At 41.8% G+C, this 23,286-nt stretch overlaps 1 protein-coding gene across 1 annotated transcript; it reads left to right on the forward strand.

Moving 5' to 3' along the window:
• Positions 1-10,124: 10,124 nt before the first annotated feature.
• On the forward strand, positions 10,125-11,697 carry LOC147852972 (uncharacterized). Its single transcript, XM_087333261.1, is given in 4 exon segments — positions 10,125-10,518; positions 10,620-10,891; positions 10,893-11,123; positions 11,248-11,697. Coding segments are annotated over 4 exon segments (1,347 nt in total).
• Positions 11,698-23,286: the final 11,589 nt, after the last annotated feature.

Genomic DNA, 23,286 nt, shown 5'->3' on the forward strand with positions numbered 1-23,286 from the left:
ACATGGTTTTCCCTACCATATATCTTTACTCAGATCAAAATAAGAATTGTCCTTCTCTCTTGCCCAATTCTCAGTCAATGTCACAACATGATTGTAATTTAACAAAATGTTATGGAAATGACTAGGTTATAGGAGTTACTTGGATACTTTTGTTGAAAATGAGGTGGAGACTATGTCCACTTTGGTGGGAAGGCCAGAGTGAGGGTTGATGAGAGGAATTTTTGGTGATCTATGATGTAATTTGTTTGCTAACTAATGCGAAGTAGTGTTTTTTTGGGAAAAAAAAACAAAATGTTATGGAGATGAGATATGTGTTATGGTTGTTGGTGATGATATTGTGGTTCGCACACCCATTAGCCAATATTGGTCCTTAGCAATTGCAAGATGAGGACATGCTTTCCAATTATAGAGTCATTCCAAAGATTGATTTTTTAAATAGAAAGTCTAAGTGCATTTGTTTTGTCATATTGAATGTGCTAATGTTTAGGTACAAGCGATCTTATTTAAAAGAGTTTAACTTGAAAACAATAAGCTCTAGCTCCTAGATTCACATGCTTTTAGAACAAAGAATTGTCAAACTATGTTATGTCAACATTGTAAAGAATAGTTAAATATTAGAAATCGAGTTTGTAGAAAATCACCTTGGAAAGCAAGAACAACTACATGTTGAGGTGGGCAAGTAATGACACTAGGAATCAAGAGGTAAATAAATCATTTTGGAAACCTATATGTATGTGTTTTAGAGTGCATAAATTGCAGGCTTCTCATGAACTTGAATGGAAATTGGAAAGAAGGTGAAACATACTCATGATGAGAAAGACATATGTCAAAATGGGGAAGGTGGTCTAGGGCCTAGCAACATAGGACCTCCAAAAACCTTAGGGTATAAAGAAACACAAAGGGAAAGGTAGACCACTCCTCCCATGTGTGATTTTTACGTGCACATGTGTATGTATTTGCCCAATCAAATGAGACAATAGATATGCTAAATGGTGTATCCTTGTGGTTAAGCTTAACACAATCACGATTGCCTCATTTAAAAATGTGCTTCTTGCTCACATTTGCATAATTCAATTTACAACACTTGGGTGGGTTGATTATATGATTTGAGTCCATAGACTTGGTGAAGATTTCTTCATTTGGCACTATTTGCATGGATGAGTTGCGTAAATCTACTTTACATTGAGATTGACTCACAATGAGTTCTCAAATGATCGAGCGGTGAAGCAGTAGACAATGGTGTCAATCAAAACACATACATACATACACGTTAACATGATCCACCCTAAAGGATGATCATATTGAGATATATGATATACATATGAATGCGTTTTTACACAAGATTGAATGCAACATTGAATGCACATTAAAGAGCAAGTGAGTGTACTACATTATGTATATGTGGACACACTATGAAGAAAGAAATACACAAGTGTGTACACACATATGCATAAATGGGTCCAAAGTTCAAACATGGGATCGTGTTTCTTTCCTAGGTGGGTTGGGTTTCTAATAGATATTATCATATTAGTAGTAAATAGTAAATATAAATTAAAAAAACAGTTGTTTTTAAAAAAGGAAAAGAAAAAAAGATTGTAGCTATTTGGATGTTTTCGATCGAGATACGGTCTTTATTTATCAATTTTATTGTTTTTATATACATAAATTGGTAATGGGGACGTGGTTTTAAAATAAAATAAAATTCGAGTATTTTCATGAATTTAGTTGTTTTTTTTGGAGAATAAAAAACCGTTTTTTGTTTTGTCTTTCCCTTCTTCTTCTTCCTGTCAACATCGCCAAGATCCTTTTTATTATGCAAATTGGATAGCATTATTATATACATATAAGTACATTTGTAATTTCCTTTTTTATTTAAAAGCAAAACAACTAAAATAGCAAAATAAAAACCAAAATGGTTCATAATCAAAGCCCACCTACTTTTAATGATGAATCATTTTCCCATACAAATTCACACAAACACCACATATACTTCACAAATCTTCAAAACCTACTTGGCTTTCACCTTCTTCGAACGAACACCTTGCCAATGAAATTGTGCCGTCGCTTTTTGAGCTATCTTGGCACCCAAAGTTTTGAACACATTATTCAACATAATGTACTTTGTTGGTACATCTTTTAGTTTTCCATACTTTGCACATACAACCAATGAAGACAAAAAGTGGCACTCTTCTCAACCCTTCTGGGGTTTTCTATTGTTGGCACACAATTATAGCATTCGATGTACACAACGTATTGTCGCCTTTGGTCTTATGAAACACAAGACTTATGATTGGACTGCGACGTTTTTCTCTTCATCCATTATTGTGTAGAAAGAGTTCCGATAAGGTTTGAAATCTAATGTCCTTCATCGTTTAGTCTCATGTTTTTAAGGCACATGCCGACCCACCCATCCTTTTACATTTTGTTTCATATTGTGTAGGGGATGTCATCACACAAGGTGACACAATATCCCCACACTTGTAAGGATAAGAGCCTGTGCCACGTTAAGATAGAGACATTATCCTCGTAGAAGGTAGTCTTCATTTCAAGTTTCCGTGCAATAGCTCAAAATTATAGAAAATAAATACAATGCATATATTTTCGATGAAAGATGTTTGAATTATGTAATTATGTATCAATATCTTGGATACAAGATAGATGATTAGAGAGATCGTCGTGATTGTAGAGAAAGAGATGTGAATGATTAATGGGAGGGGTGAAGCATGAGCTCCACGATTAGTTAGAGACAACCAGTCAATGCTTATAGTTTAGTGTCACCCAGGACCCTCATAGTGTTGCAACACACGAGCTTGTTCAAGGGCCAAAGCAATGAAGATGATCAAGAAGGAAAAGAATCTAGATTATGAACAAGAGGACAAGACAAGATTGACGTGAATGTGCTAGAGACGTGTGTTTAGAGATGACTAATCAATTTTTATTTAGATGTCACCTTAAAGTGATGCCATAGAGTTTGTCAATGGCCAAAGCCAAGAAAAAGAAGTGAAGGAGAATAATTCGGATTATGAAAAGAGTATAAGATTTACAAGAATGTGGAAAAGGCTAGTGTTCAGAGGTGATTGGTCAATGCTTATAGTCTAGATGTCTCCCCTCAAATTATGCAATAGATGAGATGGTCAAGCTCTATAGGCAAGAAGACGGAAAAGAGTTTGGAGTACGAAGAAGAGGATAAGATTTATAAGAACGTGTTGAAGACTAACGTTGAACCAAAGTTGTTCAATAATCAAAATAATTTTCATGTACATAGTAATGTCGAACTCATGGATGGTCACCACTTGGATATAATGTGTAGCTATCAATGAGATGCTATTATATTATTGTTATCATAGAATGTGATTACGGTTGAATCCTCTAATTATAATAGAGACAATGAATTTGAATATTGAAAAAGGCTATGCACTTGGTATATATTCTCATGACACTATTGTCAATGATGAGTTCCATGAGTTGAAAGGCATGACCTAGGACTTGGTTGGTCGAGATAACAATGACGAAATTCTTTAACAAGAGTTGGGGCATTAGGAAGATTCTCGATGGGCTCTTAAGCTTGATCCCCGGGCTTACCACCTAATCAACGCAGAAAGTAATATAAATTGTTATGTATGCCCTTAAAATAGTGTCAATATGATTCTCTAGTGTTTCAATATTCTCTCATAAAGCTACATCTCACTCGGGCCTTCTTCTTAAGAACTACCTTGAGGTCAACATGTTGGAAGGTGTGGGTTTTTTCCACTGAAGTGGAACCCACAACTATAAAAAGAATAAGTAAAAAAGCAAAGGCCTATGTGCGCAATTTCAAGACCCCCATTTGTTTATTCTTAATATGCCGTCATAGAGGGATACCGTAACGGAGAAAACCAGATAAATCAAAGAGAGTGAGAGATAAAAAACACAGAGCGAGAGAGAGAAGTAGAATGAGAGAGAGTTGATGTTGGATTTGGTATGTTGTATATTGACAAATGTTTATGGACTTGTTTATATTTTGTGGTTTGAAGAGTTTCGTTTATTATTATATGTATACATACATACATACATACATACATACATACATACATACATACATACATACATACATACATACATACATACATACATACATACATACATACATACAAACAAACATACATACATACATACATACATACATACATACATACATACATACATACATACATACATACATACATACATACATACATACATACATACATACATACATACATACATACATACATACATACATACATACATACATACATACATACATACATACATGAAGTTGTATAAGATCACGATAACATGTTGTAGAAGACGGAATGTAAATATTGATGTTGATAAATATGTTTTGATATTGGATTTGGTATGTTGTTTATCAAAACATAAATGAATCACCTTATCTTTTAATGTTACTATGAACAACTTGCTTGATATGAAACTATAAACATTCCAACTTTGTCATATGAATATATCTTGTTTGCAGCCAATGTTGGGACACACTTTCTTGACCCCTATTAAAAAAATGTAGTAACAAGACATGGAGTTTCTTCTAACCTTGTCAACCTTCCTTCAAAACTTATTCATTGGAGGGATTAGATGAGGCGACAAGCTATTCACAAGATTATATTAGTTGATTATCCTTTGCACCAAGCATACTCTCTATCAAGATGACTCCCATTCTGGAGATAGTGCACAACTGATTAATTATATAATCCTAAAGTGGAGATAGAAAAAGCTTGTTAATAGTTCAATTTTTTCGTTGTTCCTATCTTGCTTGCATAGATGGTTACTTGGTCCTTCAAATTTATTTGTTGATGGCCCAATTGGTTGCTAAAATTGATGACATTTTGTTTACATTCAAAGCTAGACCAAGTTTTTAATGAGTTTTTATATGTAAAACTCAGGAATTTTGTTTTTTGAAACTGTTTTTGATATTTTTGGGTAATCTTAGATTTTTTAAAAAAATAAAAATGGTCTCTTAAGACATTTCAATCAGGTTAGGTGCAGGTAGCCTGGTTGTAAATTCGGTCTTGGGTAAGAGAAAAGGAGGCCAGGTTTGAAACTTTGTATCGGGTTAGGTGTGACTAAGTCTTGGCTAAGCTGGGTTAGATGTGGCAAAGCCGGATTGGTTTTTGGGCAGGCACGTTTTTTGGAGAATGATCCGATGGTGCAGATAATACGTCTCATTTGAAACGTGCCCCCTGTACCGTCTGTGATCGTGATTTCCTCACCAAGCCTCACTATGATTTGGTTCGAAATAGGAAGCGAGCATATATACATACCTAACTACATACACACACACACACACACACACACACACACACACATACCTATGTACATAGATACATAGATACATATATACCTATGTACATACATGCATACATACATACATACATACATACATACATACATACAAATACGTACATATATACGTACATATATACGTACATACATGCATGCATTGTCGTTCATCTTTAGCCTACATAGTAATTTAGCTCAAGCATGCTGCCCCTTCTTCTTCTTCTTCTTCGTCTACAACAATGTTGAAAGGTAATGTTTCGTGAAGAATTTCTTATTCTTTCCTTGTATGTATGTACACACACGTAGTCAATGTGAAATGGCAAAAGGAAGTTTTCAGTGATGTAGAGATTGATACGACACAGGCTCGTATGCGTTCAAATGTCAGGTATTCAATCTCACTAGATTGTTCTAAAACGGAAGAATAGAGAGCTAAGAGAGAATTTTGGTTTTGTGAAGAAAAACTTTGTTTCTGAAAAAGGGGGGGAAAACAGAGAAAACATTGGTTGTATACTCTACCTCACACACTATGTCTCGGAGGGGTTTTACTCACACACACTCCAAACTCTCTCCCCACACACTACTAAGTGGAAGACCAGTTTTGGCCACACTTAGCATGTATGGGGTATACATGTATAACAATCTCCCACTAAAAGGCCTAAACTAGGAGTACGAATAATGCATCCCAATGTTTCTTACCAGGATTTAACATGAATCGACTTATTGCTCTCACTACAAATGCAATGTCTGGTCTAGTAACCACCATGGCGTACATAAGACTCCCAATTGCGGATTGATAAGGAACCTTGGACATGAATTCCTTGTCCTCAACAGACGTGGGGCAATCATATGTAGGCAATGAAGTGCTCAACGGTTTTGCATTCTCCATATTAAACCTCTTGAGCACTTTCGATATTTACTCAACTTGAGACAAGTAAATGCATCGCTTACTCCTATCATGAGTAATACGCATACCAAGAATATGTTTTGCGTCTCCCAAATCCTTCATGTCAAAAATCTAGCTCAAGTTTTTCTTCAATAAGGATAACTCATCCTTGTTTTTACCAACGATAAGCATATCATCAACATAGAGTATCAACATAATGGAACTCTCATCTGAACATTTTTTCGTATAAAGGCAAGAATCCTCATTGCTTCTAGTGCACCCCTCAGTCTTCATAAAAGCATCAAACTTTTGGTACCACAATCTGGGGGGGACTGCTTAAGCCCACACAAACTCTTCTTGAGTTTACATACCAAATGTTCTTTTCCCGAGATTTCATGACCTTCTGGTTGTTCCATATAAATATACTCATCAAGGTCCCCATGTAAAAAGGCAGTCTTCACATCCATTTGGACTAATTCCAAATCCTGATTTGCAACCAATGAAAGCAACATATGTAATGTAGTCATCTTAACTATAGGGGAGAAGGTTTCATCAAAATCAACTCCATGTTCTTGCTTGAAACCTTTGGCTACCAAGTGTGCTTTATACTTTGGGGAAACACTATCGGACGTATACTTGTACTTGTATACCCACTTGCATGGTAATGCTTTCCTGTCCTTTGGCAAAGGTACTAAATCCCAAGTACCATTCTTATAAATACTGTCAAATTCACTTTGCATGGCATGCTCCCACTTAGCATGATCACTAGCTAGCATAACGTCTTTATAGCAAGAAGATTCACCTGCATCCGTTAACATCACATAGTCCGTGAGCTTAGCAGGTGGCCTAGAGACATGAGTAGATCGTCTCACTGGTTGCTAAACTGGAGTCAGACTGTTTTTAGGTTGTACACATGCATCCTCATTTTGAACATCCTCATATGGGTGAACATTTGTAGGACTGTTCGGCATAGGTGTGGAATTATTCTTTTGCACACTAATAGAGGGTGTAACATCTTGAAACGCCACTTTCCTCACTTCCACTTCCTTAATTGGCTGCTTATGCATAATCTTTTCATTGAAAATGACATCACTACTTCTAATTATAGTGCGCGTTTCAGGATCCCACAAACGATATCCAAATTGACCATCTACGCCATAGCCAAGGAAAATACATTTTCTGCTCTTAAAATCTAGTTTTTGCCTTAATTGTTTTGGAACGTGAACATACGCTTCACATCAAAATACCCTAAGATGATCATAGTTTGGGGTTTTTCCTGTCCACAACCAGCGTTGGGCAAAGTCCCAGGAATAGTGTCAAGGTTCCGGTTGAATTGGGACTTTTGCCGATCACCACGAGAGATAGCCGGAATTGATTTCGGCCAGGTTTTCCACATGGCCGGAATGTAGCCGGTTCATATTTTATGAGCTGGCTATTTATATAGATTAGAAAAAGGTTTTGTATATTTATGTAAATATTTCTTTCCCCCCTCTTTTTCTCTATTCTTCCTTTTTTTTTATTGTTCATGAATCATGAATCACTGCTTTCCCTCTTCGTGCTACTCGTTGCTCCCTATCTGTTCCATTCTTAGCGTAGCGCTGCTCCATTCTTTCTTCTTCGCGTCACGTTCTTCCATTTTTTGCTACTCCTTCCTTGTTCCTTGCTCGCTCATTGTTGATTGCTCCTCCCTGCTTGGCTCCTTCCCGCTTGCTCGTTGCCCATTGCTCCTCCTTGCTCACTTGTTGCTGATTGATCCTCTCTACTCACTCGTTGTCGAATGTGCCTCCCTGCTCACTCGTTGTTGATTGCTCCTCCCAGCTCCCCCATTGTTGATTGCCCCTCGCGATTTCCTGCTCTTCCCTCTTCTGCAGAACCATCGCCTTCACCCCTCCCGACACACACGTCAACGTCAACGTTCAGTACACAAAGAATCCTTCTCCCCTTCTCCCTCTCTCCCTCCCTCTCCCTCCCTCCCTCCCTCTCTCTCTCTCTCTCTCTCTCTCTCTCTCTCTCTCGGTCTGTTTCCTGCTCTTGTTACATGCGCACGTTCATGAATCGCTTCAAACCAATGTATGTATACCTGTTTTTGTTCGTCCTCGATCCCGTCTCCTTTAAAGCATTAAATTCATGGAGCCTCTTTAAACTACATTGTGCATCATTTCATTTCTGTGTATCCCATTCTCTCGTTCTTTTCACGTGTTCTTTTTTTAGCCTAAAAGTCCCATCTTTCTTCATCTTCTTTCGAATAAGCTTATGTTCTTTCGTCAATAAAGGTGATTTCTTGTTCAGATTGTGTTTGATATACGGGAGATCATTCTTGTTTTCTCCCTCAAAGTAAAAAATGGAAGGAAACATTCTTAGGTTTAAGTTAAATACATTATGTATTTTGATTCAGTTATATGCTTCGATTTTAACTTCACATAAAATTTGCAGCTCGTTGTTGGTTGCTCCTCCCTACTCGCTCGTTGCCGATTGCTCATACATGCCTGATTGTTGCCACTCTACCACTCTAGTACGTATGTTTGTCTTTCTCTGTTTATGAATTCTCTCTATTTTCTCTCTTTTTTTATTATCTATTTTCTCTGTTTTCAAATAACATAACCATCTGAATAAGTTATGACATTGGAGAATAAGAGTAAATAGACTATGGATGCTTCATATCCATGTGATTGAAAACTTACAAATGTAAAATAACTAAATGTTTGTTGAATTCCAAATTAACAATTTGCACTTAATTGTGTGCTTTTAATCACATTATTAAGGCCATCAAATTATTGCAAGTCGTATGTTTACATTGTGCAAAATGAGGAGGCTCTAGTAAATCTATTCTATGGCCGACCTCAACAAAATATTGAATTCGTATAATAGTCATGAAGACTTAAACATCTACAACATTGTTATTTGTCACATTCGCTCATGATTAAATTGTGCCATTTGTGAAAGTACACAAATCACCTAATTGCAAGGAACAAGTGATAAAGTCATGTCAAGGGCCTCCAAGTTCCATCAACCATAAACCCTTCAAATGATGAGGAATTTACATTCATGCAAGGAGTATATGTCGGAGAATGCATTGAAGATTTACTTATAAGTATTATGTTTGTCTTTTGAATATAAATCAATATAATTGTCACGACTCACAACATAATATCTAATTTTGTATCTAATTTTGTCACACCCACATACATAGATATATTTCACGCAGAGGCTTAATTGTAAAACAAAGAATGTCTATTTCTCTATACCCAAGTATCCACACCAATGTTTGATTGTCAAATGTGTTTCATTTATTACAAGCCTTTAGATTGAAGAAGATGGCTATCTACATGCCCCAAAAGTTGGTCAATTTTAGATATGCTAGCTGAATTTTTCACTAACAATACAATCTTCCATCATAGTATTCGTACATTTTAATACAAAGTCTGATCAAATTCTCGATTTTTTTTCATACATGTTATCACATATGTACAAATTTGCATGGCACAAAATTTGTAGCAAGGACATTTATCTTTAGTGACAATAGCAAGAGTGTTTGATTGATCAATTTTTCATGACAAAATGTTCATTTAATTGCATTTGTATTGTCCTCTTGTTTTAATATATAGACTACCTTTTTTCTTTGCATCCTTTCCTTCAATATGGTTTGCAATATATTTGTTTCCTCAATCTCTTTCACATTTACATACATGGATTTGCATGTGTGTAAGCTAATGTGAGCCATTCTCTTTCTTCTTTATTTTTTGATAGATTGGAAGATTTATAGTGGAAACTTGATCCTTATTGCCTTGTAATCTTCAAATATCCTAGGTATCTTAATTTGTTTTTTCTCTTTGGGAAACATGGATTGTGTATGTATGTTTCACCTTCTCGTAAATGGAATCCATATATTATGTTAGTCCAACGTTCTCTACATTATTGTTACAGTATGTCCCACAACCAAAATACGAAAGGCAAAGGAAAACAAATCAGCCTCTTTACAATGCTTGGTTTTAGGGAAAACTTGCCATCTTGCAATGAAGATGTGTCTCTAGAAGAGCCTATAAAGGACCATCAACACTCTGAAGAATTACTTCATGAGATGAATCGAATTAGTAAGGCCAAACTAAAATTTCAAGAAGATTGGCTTACTAAATTTAAGTGGCTTCAAGAGGATTTGGAAACTGGTCTTTTATGGTGTAGTTATTGTAGGAGTGATCCTCATTGTAAGTCTTCATTTGGCAAAACAAGTGCCAAAAACTTTAAGACTTCTGCATTAGAAGAACATGCAAGAAGTGTGGCCCATCGAGATGCCATTTTGTTACAAGAACGAGACAAGAACGGTATTGAAAAATGTGCATAAAAAAAAGCTAGTGTGGATGTAGCAATTGAAAAATTGTTTAAATGTGCATATTTTATAGCTAATTGGAAAGCCTCTTATGATTGTTAAGAGAATGTGGTGTGGAAGGCCTTCCACAAATATATAAGGATAATAAGGTTTGTGCAAGCTTTATCTTGCACATTAGCAAGGCTCTTGAAGTTGAGATCTATGATAGGATGAGGAAAAGTCATTGCTTTGGACTTATGGTAGATGAAGCTACCGATGTAAGCCTAACCAAGAACTTGATCCTTTACGCCACATTTGTGGAAGGAAGGCAAATAAGAACCTCTTATTTGGGGTTACTTGAAGTAGAGGATGGTACATCGAACACAATAACAGTTCTAAAGCATTTTAGAATTGTTAAAAAAGTGGAAGTTAGATGTTAGAAAAATGATGCGATTTGGAAGTGATGGAGCATCTGTTATGGTAGGTACGTCTACAGGTGTTGCTACAAGATTGAAGTCATATAACCCATTTATGACTTCATTACATTGTTGTGCACATCAAACAAACTTGTGTGTGCAAGAGGCTTCAAAGAACATTGAAGTCAAAGAAACATTGCAAGCAGTTAGATGCCCTTGTGAATCGGGTGGCTACACATTTCTCGAGGAGCTCAATGCGCCAAGGTGAATTAAGTAAGATGCAAGATGCATTAGAATACACACATTTGCATATTCTTTGGATTGTGAAGACACGATGGCGTAGTCGGCATGGTGCTATCATGGGGGTATGTGATGTGTATGAAACCTTGATGAAGACTTTGCAATCGCAAAGTGATGCATACAATGTATTCTTAAGTTTAAGAAACTTCAAAGTAGTGTATATGCTTCACTTCCTTGCAGATGTACTTAAGATCATGTCAACGTTAAGTATGGAATTTCAAAAGGAATATGTGGATGTGACATGCATTGGAGGTTTGACTATGATAGCCATTGGGGAGATAGAAGAACAATTTCTACATCATGTTATGATGGATCTCAATGGTTTTGAGAAGGATAGTTATAATTATCCAATTATTCCAGAATATGGTAGAGAAAAAGGAATGCTTTCAGTTTTAAGAGACACTATTAAAGGTAATATGTATAAAAGCATCCTCATGGATAGAAGTATTGGTGATGAGGACTTAATTGAAGCCATATGATTCCAAACTTTGTTTTCTAAGGCATTAATAGAGACAATAAAAAAGAGGCTTCAAGATCCGGTAACCCTTTCCGCATTGAAAATGTTATCACCAATAAACATTTCTATCGGATCTATAAGCATTTTAGCACGAAAAACTATGGGTCTTAACGAGTTGAAAACACTTGGAAATTTTTATGGCATTCAAAAAATGGTAGATGGGAAAGCGTTTTCTCCCATAATTGATAATGATAATTTGTATGATGAATATGCAATTTTCAAAAGGCAAGCTACCACGGAATGGCTTGGGAGAGATTTCTTAGATGTTTGGGGTATGATAAATTGTAATGATGTGTGGAAAGAAAAGCTACCTGAACTTCTAAAGCTTTCATTGATAGGGTTAATTCAATGTTCTTCTACAACAACATGTGAGAGAGGCTTTAGTCGCCTAAATGTAACAAAAAATAAGTTTAGAAATAGGCTAAACACAATGTGGTTGATGCATTGATACGAATCTCTATTGAAGGACATGAACTAGAAGAACATGACTTTAGTGCCAACATTTTGTTGTGGCGAGAAAGCAAGGCATATCGTCATATTTTTACATGAACTTCTCATGAGCATGATGATGACATCGAGGACTTCATGGAAGATATAGATTAAAACTTTGTAAATTTGATCGATTTTGTTTTGGAACTTTCTATATATTAGATCTAATATGCTATTAATGCTACTTTACAAAGGTTTGAAAAGTGAATTCTGTTTATAAAGTTAGAATTTGTTTTTGGTAAATATATATCTTTAGTTTTTGGGATCCAAAATTTTGTGATTGATTTGATTTGGTATTGTGTTAGATTTTTTTTTTTTGGTATGCAGCCCAAAAAAAAATTCAACATGTTCTGATTGGCATTGTTGCTGGTAGGAACGTGGCCGGCTAAAATTTTAAAATTCCGGTTAGGTTCATGAGAAGTAGGAAAATTTTCGGTAGGGGCTAGAGACTTTGCCCAACACTGTCCACAACTCTTGCGCCACTTTCAAGCCTTTGCTAGTACTAGGTGATAGATTTATCACATGGACAGTAGTCCGAACTGCTTCAACCCAAAAACATTGCGGCAGATTTGTATGATGCAACATAGAAACAACTCTATCCTGGATGATTCTATTCATCCTTTCCGCCACACCATTTTGTACCAAAGTGTAAGGGGTAGTGAACTCTCTACGTATGCCTCTAGACTCCCAAAAATCTCTGAACTCATGAGAGGTATACTCACCTTAAGCTTTATACCTTTTTCCGTCTTAACTGAGGCAAGCCATTTTCTAAAAATGGGATATACATCACCCTTTCCCTTTATGGGATACACCCACACCTTTCTTGTGGCATCATCGATAAATGTAACAAAATACAAAGTTCTGCCAATGATCTAGTAGGCATAGGGCCACATACATATGTATGAACTAGATCCAAGGCTTGAGTAGAAGAATCAGAACGAATCTGATGTACATTTCTCGTTTGTTTACCATATTTACAATGCTCACAAACTGAAAAATTAGAAAATGATAACACGCGTAAATAGCCAAAACGTGATAAAGTTTCCATTCCAGTACGAGACATGTGGCCTAAACGGTCATGTCAAATACAAGTCATAGGCTGTTCCGTGACTATCCAAAGATGCTCTTTTTGATGGACAACTAAAGGATAAAGTTCGGAACCAACTTTGTTCCCTTTGGCAATAACCATATTTCCTTTTGTAATACTAAAGGACTAGGAAACAAATATCACTTTAAAACCAATGTTATCAAGTTGTCCAACAGACATTAAGCTACGAGTTTGCTCAGGCACATAACGTACATTTTGTACAATAAACTGAGAGCCATAAGAAAACTATACCATGACATCTCTAGTGCCAATCACATCACACTGATGTGAATCTCCAAGTTGTACTATACCAAGTGGTTTAGCTTCGTATCGTGTGAACCACTCTCTATGTGGAGTCACATGAAATGAAGCACCAGAGTCCAACAACCATGTATGAGCAAGTGCATGAACAATATTAGCCTCAACATAGGTAGCATCATCATCCATGACCAAGTTTTTACTGTCTAAAACAGTAAAGTAGACACTATCCGCCAAGTGCAGTCTTATAGTGGACATGGTCAAGGCATTAAGTTCCTCCTAATCATCATCATCCATGTCATTTAGCTTCTTCGCTTTGCTGCCTAAAGGCCTTGTTTGCTCTCTTTGAACCAATACATCATGTATCTGATTCTTCCACACAGCAAAATTAGATCCATCAAATTTTCGGATCTCAATATGATATTTTCCCAAAAATGAATAGTTCTTGATTGAACTATTGCGACCAACAGAAGTGCTATTAGATGCATCCAACATTTCAGACTCCATGGGAGTAAACGACAGTATCAAGCAACAAAATACGATTGGGCAACAAAAACTAGTAACTAACTAACTTATGGCAAACTATCAAAAATTGATACCAATATTGCATGTAGCATGCACCATTGAAAGCATACAACTTCCAAAGTATCAGCCACCAACTGTCAAAAAAGACAGATAGCACTATTGCATATTGTTAAGAATTAGGTAATTACGCAAGGGTTAATTAGTACATAATTATGTGATTAAGTTAAGCGCGAAAGATTATGTGATATGTGTGTGTATCTGTGTGAGAGGAAGAGAGAGAGAGGAAGATACACTTATAAACAACCACAGATGGGGGATTATTAACTCTATGTTAAATTAGCATTATCATCATCAAATACAAAATACCCACAATGAGGTATATATACATCTCATGCGCAAAGGTACACATATGTGAGTAGAATATAGGTACTAAGGTGTAAGTCCTATATTAAATGTACTTGGTAGTGGAGGATCTAGAATATCCCACTTAAGTACTGTTGGGATTACGGTCCCTCCGGATGGGATGTCCGGAGATGAATGACGGCAAGCCCGGTTGCGGTTACGGAACCGGATGATGAAGACCCCGGTTACGGAGCCGGATGATGAAGACCCCGGTTACGGAACCGGATGATGAAGACCCCGGTTACGGAACCGGATGATGAAGACCCCGGTTACGGAGCCGGATGATGAAGACCCCGGTTACGGAACCGGATGATGAATGTACCCGGAGAGAGATCCGGATGCGGAGACATATTTGTGAATATGTTTGCCAAGAGCCCTTGAGGCTATATTTGTAAATAGCCCGAAAGTCATATGTGTATAAATATGACTTAGGGCAAACAGTTTTATGTTGTTGCTCATTGTCTGTTTTTCCACTTAGAGGGAGCGAAGTGAGAGCAGCCGAGAGAGAGAGAGAGAGAAACGAAGAGGTCGACGCCTCTGTGTAATACCGCCGCCTGTGGCGAGGACAGCGAGCTCAAGGTTGTTGCCTTGTAGCCTCGCCATTGTATATTCCAGTGTATAGTGGTAGTTGGAGTCGTGCACTCCCGTGGTTTTTCCCGTTTAGGGTTTTCCACGTTATACCCTGTGTATTCATCTCTCTGTGTCTTTGTTTTCATTTTTCTGCTGCATTGATCCGTGTTGTCTCGGTTGTGGCCGAGAGGCGAAAGATTTGATAGCGTCAAAGCTTTACAAAGTGGTATCAGAGCGACTGTTGCAGAAAATGGAAGGCGGCGGCAGCGGGCAGCCGATGATGATGGTGCTGAATGCACAGAATTACGCCGACTGGAAGATCAAGATGGAGGATCTTCTGATTGTTCGGGACCTGTACGAACCGATTGACAGGTCGGAAATACCGAAAGGGGTACTTGAGTCGGAGTGGAAGCTCCTGAACCGGAAAGCCGTAGCGACGATCCGACAATACGTCGATGTAAGCGTCCTACAACATGTGGCGAACGACACCAATGCATACGAGATGTGGAAGAAGCTGTCGGGCCTCTATGAGAGGAAGAATGCGTTGAACCGGACCTCCCTGATGAGGAAGATTGTGAATCTCAAGTACCGGGACGGCGAGAGTATGGTGGAACACGTAAGCACGTTCATGGGATTCGTGAACCAGCTTGCGGCGATCAAGTTCCCGTTGGAGGATGCAATGCAAGCCATCATCCTGATGTGTACATTGCCGGACAGCTGGGAGAACTTGGTGGTGACTCTCAGCACCTCCTGCACGGAAGACAACTTGTCCCTACAAACGGTAAAGACAAGTATTCTAAATGAAGAAGCGCGTCGGAGAGATAAAGAACCGGCCTCCGACTCGAAGGCGCTGCTTACCGAATCGGAACGGGGAAGACACTGGAACCGGAGTCCGCAAAGACGGGAGAAGTCGGGGACCCGGTCGCAGTCAAGAGGAAGACCCATTTGCTTCCACTGTGGGAAGCCGGGGCACTTCCGGAAAAATTGTCGGCATTACCGAAAGGACAACGGAGCCGACGACACCGATTCGAAGAAATCACCGGAGAGAAACGGTGCATACCGGGGAGCCACGGACCGGAGAGGTCCGGATCGGCGAGGGCAGGACCGGAAAGGAACGACGGCACTCGCGGCAAGTGAAGAAGAGATAATGCTCATTACCGAAGAGAGGGAGCTGAACCTTGCCGGCGTAGAGATGACCTGGGTGGTCGATTCCGGAGCGTCGTTCCACCTGACCCCGGAGAAGAAATACTTCTCATCCTACACAGCCGGTGAGCACGGCTGTGTCCGGATGGGAAATGAAGGTACGTGCCGGATAGCCGGCATAGGAGACGTGTGGCTGATGACATCAACCGGATGCAAGATGCTGTTGAAGGATGTGCGACACGTTCCGGAGGTCCGATTGAACCTGATCTCGGCCGGGAGGCTAGATGATGAAGGCTACACGGGTAGCATCCGGAACGGCGTAATGAAGTTCAGCAAGGGGAGCCTGATAGTGGCTCGGGCCCGGAAGGTCAACACTCTGTACCTGATGAATGCCCGGTTATGTCCGGAAGAGCTGAATGTAGCAGCCGACACTGCCGGTGAGCTGTGGCACAAAAGACTGTGCCACATGAGTGAGAAGGGGATGAAGAGGCTTGCAGAAGACAACCTTATTCCAGTGAAGCATGTGCACCTGGAGAAGTGCACCGACTGCCTGGCCGGTAAGCAAAACCGGACCTCCTTCCACTCAAGGCCACCGACGAGACGTAGCGCACCCTTGGAGCTGGTGCACACTGATGTGTGTCAGGTAGAAACGAAGTCACATGGCGGAGCCCAGTACTTCGTGACATTCATTGATGATCACAGCCGGAAGCTGTGGACGGCACCGTTGAAGACAAAGGACCAAGTATTGTCCGTCTTCAAAGAACTCCACGCGAGAGTGGAAAGGGAATCCGGCAAGAAGCTGAAAGCGATACGAGCGGATAACGGAGGGGAATACCGGGGGCAGTTCCAGGAGTACTGCCGCTCGAAGGGAATCCGGCTCGAGTTTACTGTGCCGAAGACGCCGGAACTGAACGGGCTGGCCGAGAGGATGAATCGGACCATAATGGAGAGGGTCCGGAGTATGCTAGCGCATGCGAAACTACCCAAGGGATTTTGGGCTGAGGCAATGTCGACGGCGACGTATGTGATAAATAGATCACCCTCAGTACCTTTGGACGGAGACACGCCGCAGAAAGTGTGGACCGGTAAGGAAGTGTCCTACCGGCATCTGAAGGTGTTCGGGTGTCTCACATACGTGCATGTGGCAAAGGACCGGAGAGGAAAGTTAGATCCAAAGACCCGGCCATGCATATTCCTCGGTTACGGCGACGACGAGTTCGGCTACCGAGTATGGGACCCGGTCGACAAGAAGATATTCAGGAGTCGAGATATCATTTTCATGGAGGACAAGACGCTCGCCGACTGGGAGTCGGAGAAGAAGATGAAGAGCTCCAAGTCGACCGGTGAGGATAAACTCTACGAGGAGCAGTCCCGACCGGCAAGGGACCGGTTAACACTCGAAGACCCGGCCGAAGACGGTGAAGAAACAGAACCGGCTGAAGAAGATGAAAATGATACCGGAACCGGCCCCGATCCCGAAATGGATTCGGATGAAGAAGAAGAATCGGAAGAACCGGTTACCGAAGCTCCCGAACGGAGATATCCTCTAAGAGAGAGAAGGGCCCCCCGGAGATTTCCGGAACCAGAGCACGTGCTGCTAACCGACGAGGGGGAGCCGGAGAGCTTTGAAGAAGCAAAGCACGACACCCAGAGCCGCAGGTGGTTAAGTGCCATGCAGGACGAGATGGATTCCCTGCATGAGAACCACACATATGAACTTGTGGAGTTGCCGAAAGGAAAGCGGGCACTTCGAAACAAGTGGGTGTTCAAGCTGAAACCGGGAGATGCCGGAAACCCCCCGAGATACAAAGCCCGGATCGTGGTGAAGGGGTTTCAGCAGAAGAAGGGCGTCGACTTCGACGAGATATTTGCCCCGGTAGTGAAGATGACCTCCATCCGGACGGTGCTGAGCATAGCGGCAAGCATGGACCTCGAGGTAGAACAGATGGACGTGAAGACGGCATTCCTTCACGGTGACCTCGAAGAAGAGATCTACATGCAGCAACCGGAAGGATTCGAGAAGAAAGGGAAGGAGCACCTGGTATGCCGGTTGAAGAAGAGCCTTTACGGACTGAAGCAGGCTCCCCGGCAATGGTACCGGAAGTTCGACTCCTTCATGACCAACGAAGGGTACCTCAAAACGCAGTCTGACCACTGCGTGTTTGTGAAGAAGTTCGAAGGAGGAGACTTTCTAATACTCCTCCTGTACGTGGACGACATGTTGATCGTCGGACGGGACCAGGTAAAGATACGGATGCTGAAGAAGGCTCTTCACCGAACCTTCTCAATGAAGGACCTGGGTCCGGCGAGGCAAATACTAGGGATGCACATCATCCGGGACCGGAGCAAGAAGCAGTTGTGGCTGTCACAAGAGAAGTACGTGACAAAGGTGCTTCAACGGTTCAACATGTCGGAAGCAAGACCGGTCGGATCAACCCTCCCGGCAAACTGCAAGCTGTCCAGCAAGCAATGTCCCAAGACAAAAGCTGAAAAGGAGGATATGATGAAAGTACCGTATGCCTCAGCCGTCGGGAGCTTGATGTACGCCATGGTGTGTACGAGACCGGATATAGGATATGCAGTCGGAGTGGTGAGCCGGTACATGAGCAATCCCGGCAAAGAGCACTGGAACGCGGTCAAGTGGATACTCCGATACCTGAAGGGCACAGCGAATGTGTGCCTCCGATTCGGCTCCGGTAAGCCCGAACTCGACGGCTTCACCGATTCGGATATGTCGGCTGATGCAGATACCAGCCGGTCCACATCAGGGTATGTGATGACGTATGCAGGGGGAGCCGTTTCGTGGCAGTCGAGGCTGCAGAAGACGGTTGCGTTGTCAACCACGGAGGCGGAGTACATGGCAGCTGTTGAAGCCGGCAAGGAAGTAATATGGATGAAGGACTTCATTAGAGAGCTCGGTATCCGGCAGGAGGAGTACCGACTCTACTGCGACAGTCAGAGTGCAATCCACCTTGCGAAGAACGCGGCCTATCACTCCCGGACGAAGCACATCCAGCGAAGATATCACTGGATCCGGGAAAGGATAGAAGACAAGGAGTTCGTGCTGACGAAGGTCCACACGGACGAGAACGGGTCGGATATGCTGACCAAGGTGCTCACACCCGACAAGCTGGAAGCATGCCGGAAGAGGATCGGATTGGAGAGACATCCCATGCCGAAGTGAAGGGGGAGTTTGTTGGGATTACGGTCCCTCCGGATGGGATGTCCGGAGATGAATGACGGCAAGCCCGGTTGCGGTTACGGAACCGGATGATGAAGACCCCGGTTACGGAGCCGGATGATGAAGACCCCGGTTACGGAACCGGATGATGAAGACCCCGGTTACGGAACCGGATGATGAAGACCCCGGTTACGGAGCCGGATGATGAAGACCCCGGTTACGGAACCGGATGATGAATGTACCCGGAGAGAGATCCGGATGCGGAGACATATTTGTGAATATGTTTGCCAAGAGCCCTTGAGGCTATATTTGTAAATAGCCCGAAAGTCATATGTGTATAAATATGACTTAGGGCAAACAGTTTTATGTTGTTGCTCATTGTCTGTTTTTCCACTTAGAGGGAGCGAAGTGAGAGCAGCCGAGAGAGAGAGAGAGAGAAACGAAGAGGTCGACGCCTCTGTGTAATACCGCCGCCTGTGGCGAGGACAGCGAGCTCAAGGTTGTTGCCTTGTAGCCTCGCCATTGTATATTCCAGTGTATAGTGGTAGTTGGAGTCGTGCACTCCCGTGGTTTTTCCCGTTTAGGGTTTTCCACGTTATACCCTGTGTATTCATCTCTCTGTGTCTTTGTTTTCATTTTTCTGCTGCATTGATCCGTGTTGTCTCGGTTGTGGCCGAGAGGCGAAAGATTTGATAGCGTCAAAGCTTTACAAGTACAAGGTCCTATTAAAGGCGTTATAATGAACATTTTAAACTAGATTCTATCTGGATAACTACGAAGTTACATGGTTGACTAACTAACTAAACTAAGTTGAGCTTGATCTCTCAACACGCCCCCTCAAGCTCAAGTATGGGGCGTCCGACATCTGCTTTGGCTTTCGTCGGCTTCGTGTGCTTCCGTCCGGCCTTCGGCTTTCTTCGTCGTGGAAATCTCGGTTCCTCTCCTTCAAGCCAATGAGAAAGGCTTGTAGTGTGTGGGTGAAGGTCGACTACTTCCACCCATTGTGGGTTACGAGCCACTTCGGTGGAGCTCTTGGGGTCTTGTTCGGCCACTACCTTCATCGCGAAGGCATAGTGATGGACCATGTACTCATTGTAGTCGAGCCGAGTGATGGGATTCTTAGCTCTAGATGAGGTCGAAGTTTTTCGCTCGCCGATGTGAGCGCCTTCTTTACTTCGATGTCATGAAGATTTTCGGCTATGGTGACAAACTCGGGTAGGAAAATTAAAATGGGGATGTACAACATTGCACATGCACTTGTAAATTTGTATAATGAGAATAAGATAACAAAATGTAAGGGGAAGGGTAATAATCTAAGGTGCTAAAGGTGCACCATGAGTTTCGACGAGGCATAAAGGTGATGTGCACTTTGTAGACTAGAGGAAAGTACATGAAGAATGGGTGTAGGGAGTAGTGGGCATTGAGTGTGAATGTGAGAGGAGAGAGAGTTAAAGGCCCACCGATTTAAGATCAAGGAAAAATATTCCCCATTGAAAGAAGGAGATTTGACCTCTCCTTTTGTAATGTGCCTCACCCCTTACTACTATAAAAGGGAGTGAGGGGTCTCTTGTGAAGGGGTTGCCTATTTTGAGTGAGGAGGGGCTTCCACTTTTTGGGTTTCCATTAGGGTTTCGGAATTTTGGGTTTTAGGATCTCGTTTTAGGGTTTTCATTCGTCTTCTTCTTCTTCTTCTTCTTTCCCCCTATCCGGTTAGGGTTTCATCTAGAGGGTTTACATTCGGCCTACACGACCACGGTTGTAATTGGTGTGGTGCTTCCCATAATGTATATTGTCTTGTTTAGATATTATTCTCTTGAATCTTAATCTTTCTCTTCCTTCTTAGTTGAACTCCCAAGCTTCTCTCCCTAGTCCAAGACCCCCTGTGGTCCTGTCCTATCCGACATGCACGCACATATTTCCACGACATTTTGGCGAACCTGACATGAAGGGCGACAAGGGAGGACGAGGATGGAAGCTTCATTGGAGGCATATGGGTACAAGAAACAGGAGGGGAGAAGTCAGCATGAGTTTGATCAATGGGTGGCGTCGGTGAAGGCCCATCGAAGCGTGATGGAAGCATTCCAAGAGTTCGAGCACCGTTTTGCTCAACTCTTGGAGCGGGATCGGAGATCGGTGGGGTTGGACAAAGTCCTCCTATTTTTAAAGACGGTCCATCGAGAGGAAAGGATGAACATTTATTCGAGCTCGAACGGCTTCATCGATGATTGGTCCAACGTGGAGTGGGTGTTACTTGACCGGCAAAGGAGTTAAAGACCAGAATGTGAAAGGGAATGCTTATTCGGAATAAATTATAATTAAGTGGTTTATAAGACGTGAACGGACAGACCGGAATCGATATGATGATCCGGATCCGGACCGGTTCCGAACAGGTGCCGGTTGGCACCGTTTTCTTGTTTATCTTTAAGTATTGATTACCGTTTTGTACTAATTGTTCTATCATACGCGTGTATCAAGTCTAATGCCATATTGCTAAGTAACCAATTAAGTCTGCTTAATCGTTGTGTCTTAAGTTATCTCGCCGTAACACCCCTTTGGTGAAGTGTCTTCCATAGACACCCTGTGTTCGGCCATTGTCCGGCCCTAAGGAATAACACAATTTTTGGCGACCACGATTCCTGCACAATCGCAGCGAACAACGGCGGGAATGGATGACGCGACCAACGAACGACCCGGTTATGGAGCGAGCAAGGAGACTTGCTGAACGGTTGAGGAAGCAAGAGGTTTTCCAGCAATCGGCATAGGAAATCAGAGCAGATCGCTCATTTTCCAAAGTGATCCGGAGAGTGGCCAAGGAGTCACTTCGTTTACAACAAAACGACTACCCGGATGAACGAAGCAGCCTAAGCAGCCTCCAGGACCTCAACCAAGCACTTACCACATGACCTCAACCAAGCACACACGCCGAATCTAGCAACACACGGAAGCCGTATTGCTATTATTGTCGGCAAGAAGGCCACTATAGTAATCAATGTCCGGCGAAGAGCTACGACAAGCGACCAACGGTGAACATGGTAGACGCGGAAGTCGCGGACATACAACAAGTCACTACAAGATCAAAAGGCAAAGACACAGAGTGGGAAACTCAAGAAGCCATCCGGAAGCAGGCAACCGAATGGATGAAGAAGGCAAACGAGTGGAATGCGGTAGAGTTCAAACAACAAAAGGAGAATGCCGAAGAGCTCACCGGTCCGGGGCAGCCCGAAAACCCAACATGGCAGGCGTTGCAAGAATGCCAAATAACGCCGCCTTTAGGCTGGCTTTTGCAACTGGTACCACGCTTCACGGAAGGACTGAAGACAAGAAGGACGACAGCCGACACGCCACCGGCTCCCGCATTCTTTTCAAATCCGGAGGAAGGACTGACAGTGGTAGACATGAGCAGTCCGGCAATCACAACCATCGTGAAAGGAAAAGAGCTACCCGACATGATTATCGATGGAGGATCCGACGTGAATGTGATTAGCCTCCGAACGTGTAACACTCTAGGAATCCATGATTGGGAACCATGCCCGTTTTGGCTTCGGATGGCGGACACAAGCTCAGTACGACCGATCGGATTAATACATGATCTAGAAGTGACCATCGAGGGTCACACATTTCACATTTCCGTAGTAGTTCTCCAGCTACAGGCTCAGGGAGCTTACCCACTATTGTTGGGACGCCCTTGGTTAAAAACAACACACATCAAGCAAAACTGGAGGAAGAATATCATTACGTTCCGGCGTGGAAAAGCGAAAGTGCGAGTATTGACTCAACCACGGTCTGGTACCGGCAAGGAATCGACGCCGCTATATGCGGAATGTGTCAACATGCTGGAAGGATTGGCGGACGAAGAGATCGATCAATACTTACAGGAAAATCCGAAGATCGTACCT

The sequence above is a fragment of the Azolla caroliniana genome, unplaced genomic scaffold (genome assembly GCF_043228905.1).
Source record: "Azolla caroliniana isolate FFs.n. ecotype wild unplaced genomic scaffold, voAzoCaro1.0.p SCAF_17, whole genome shotgun sequence".
Classification (NCBI taxonomy): Eukaryota; Viridiplantae; Streptophyta; class Polypodiopsida; order Salviniales; family Salviniaceae; genus Azolla; species Azolla caroliniana.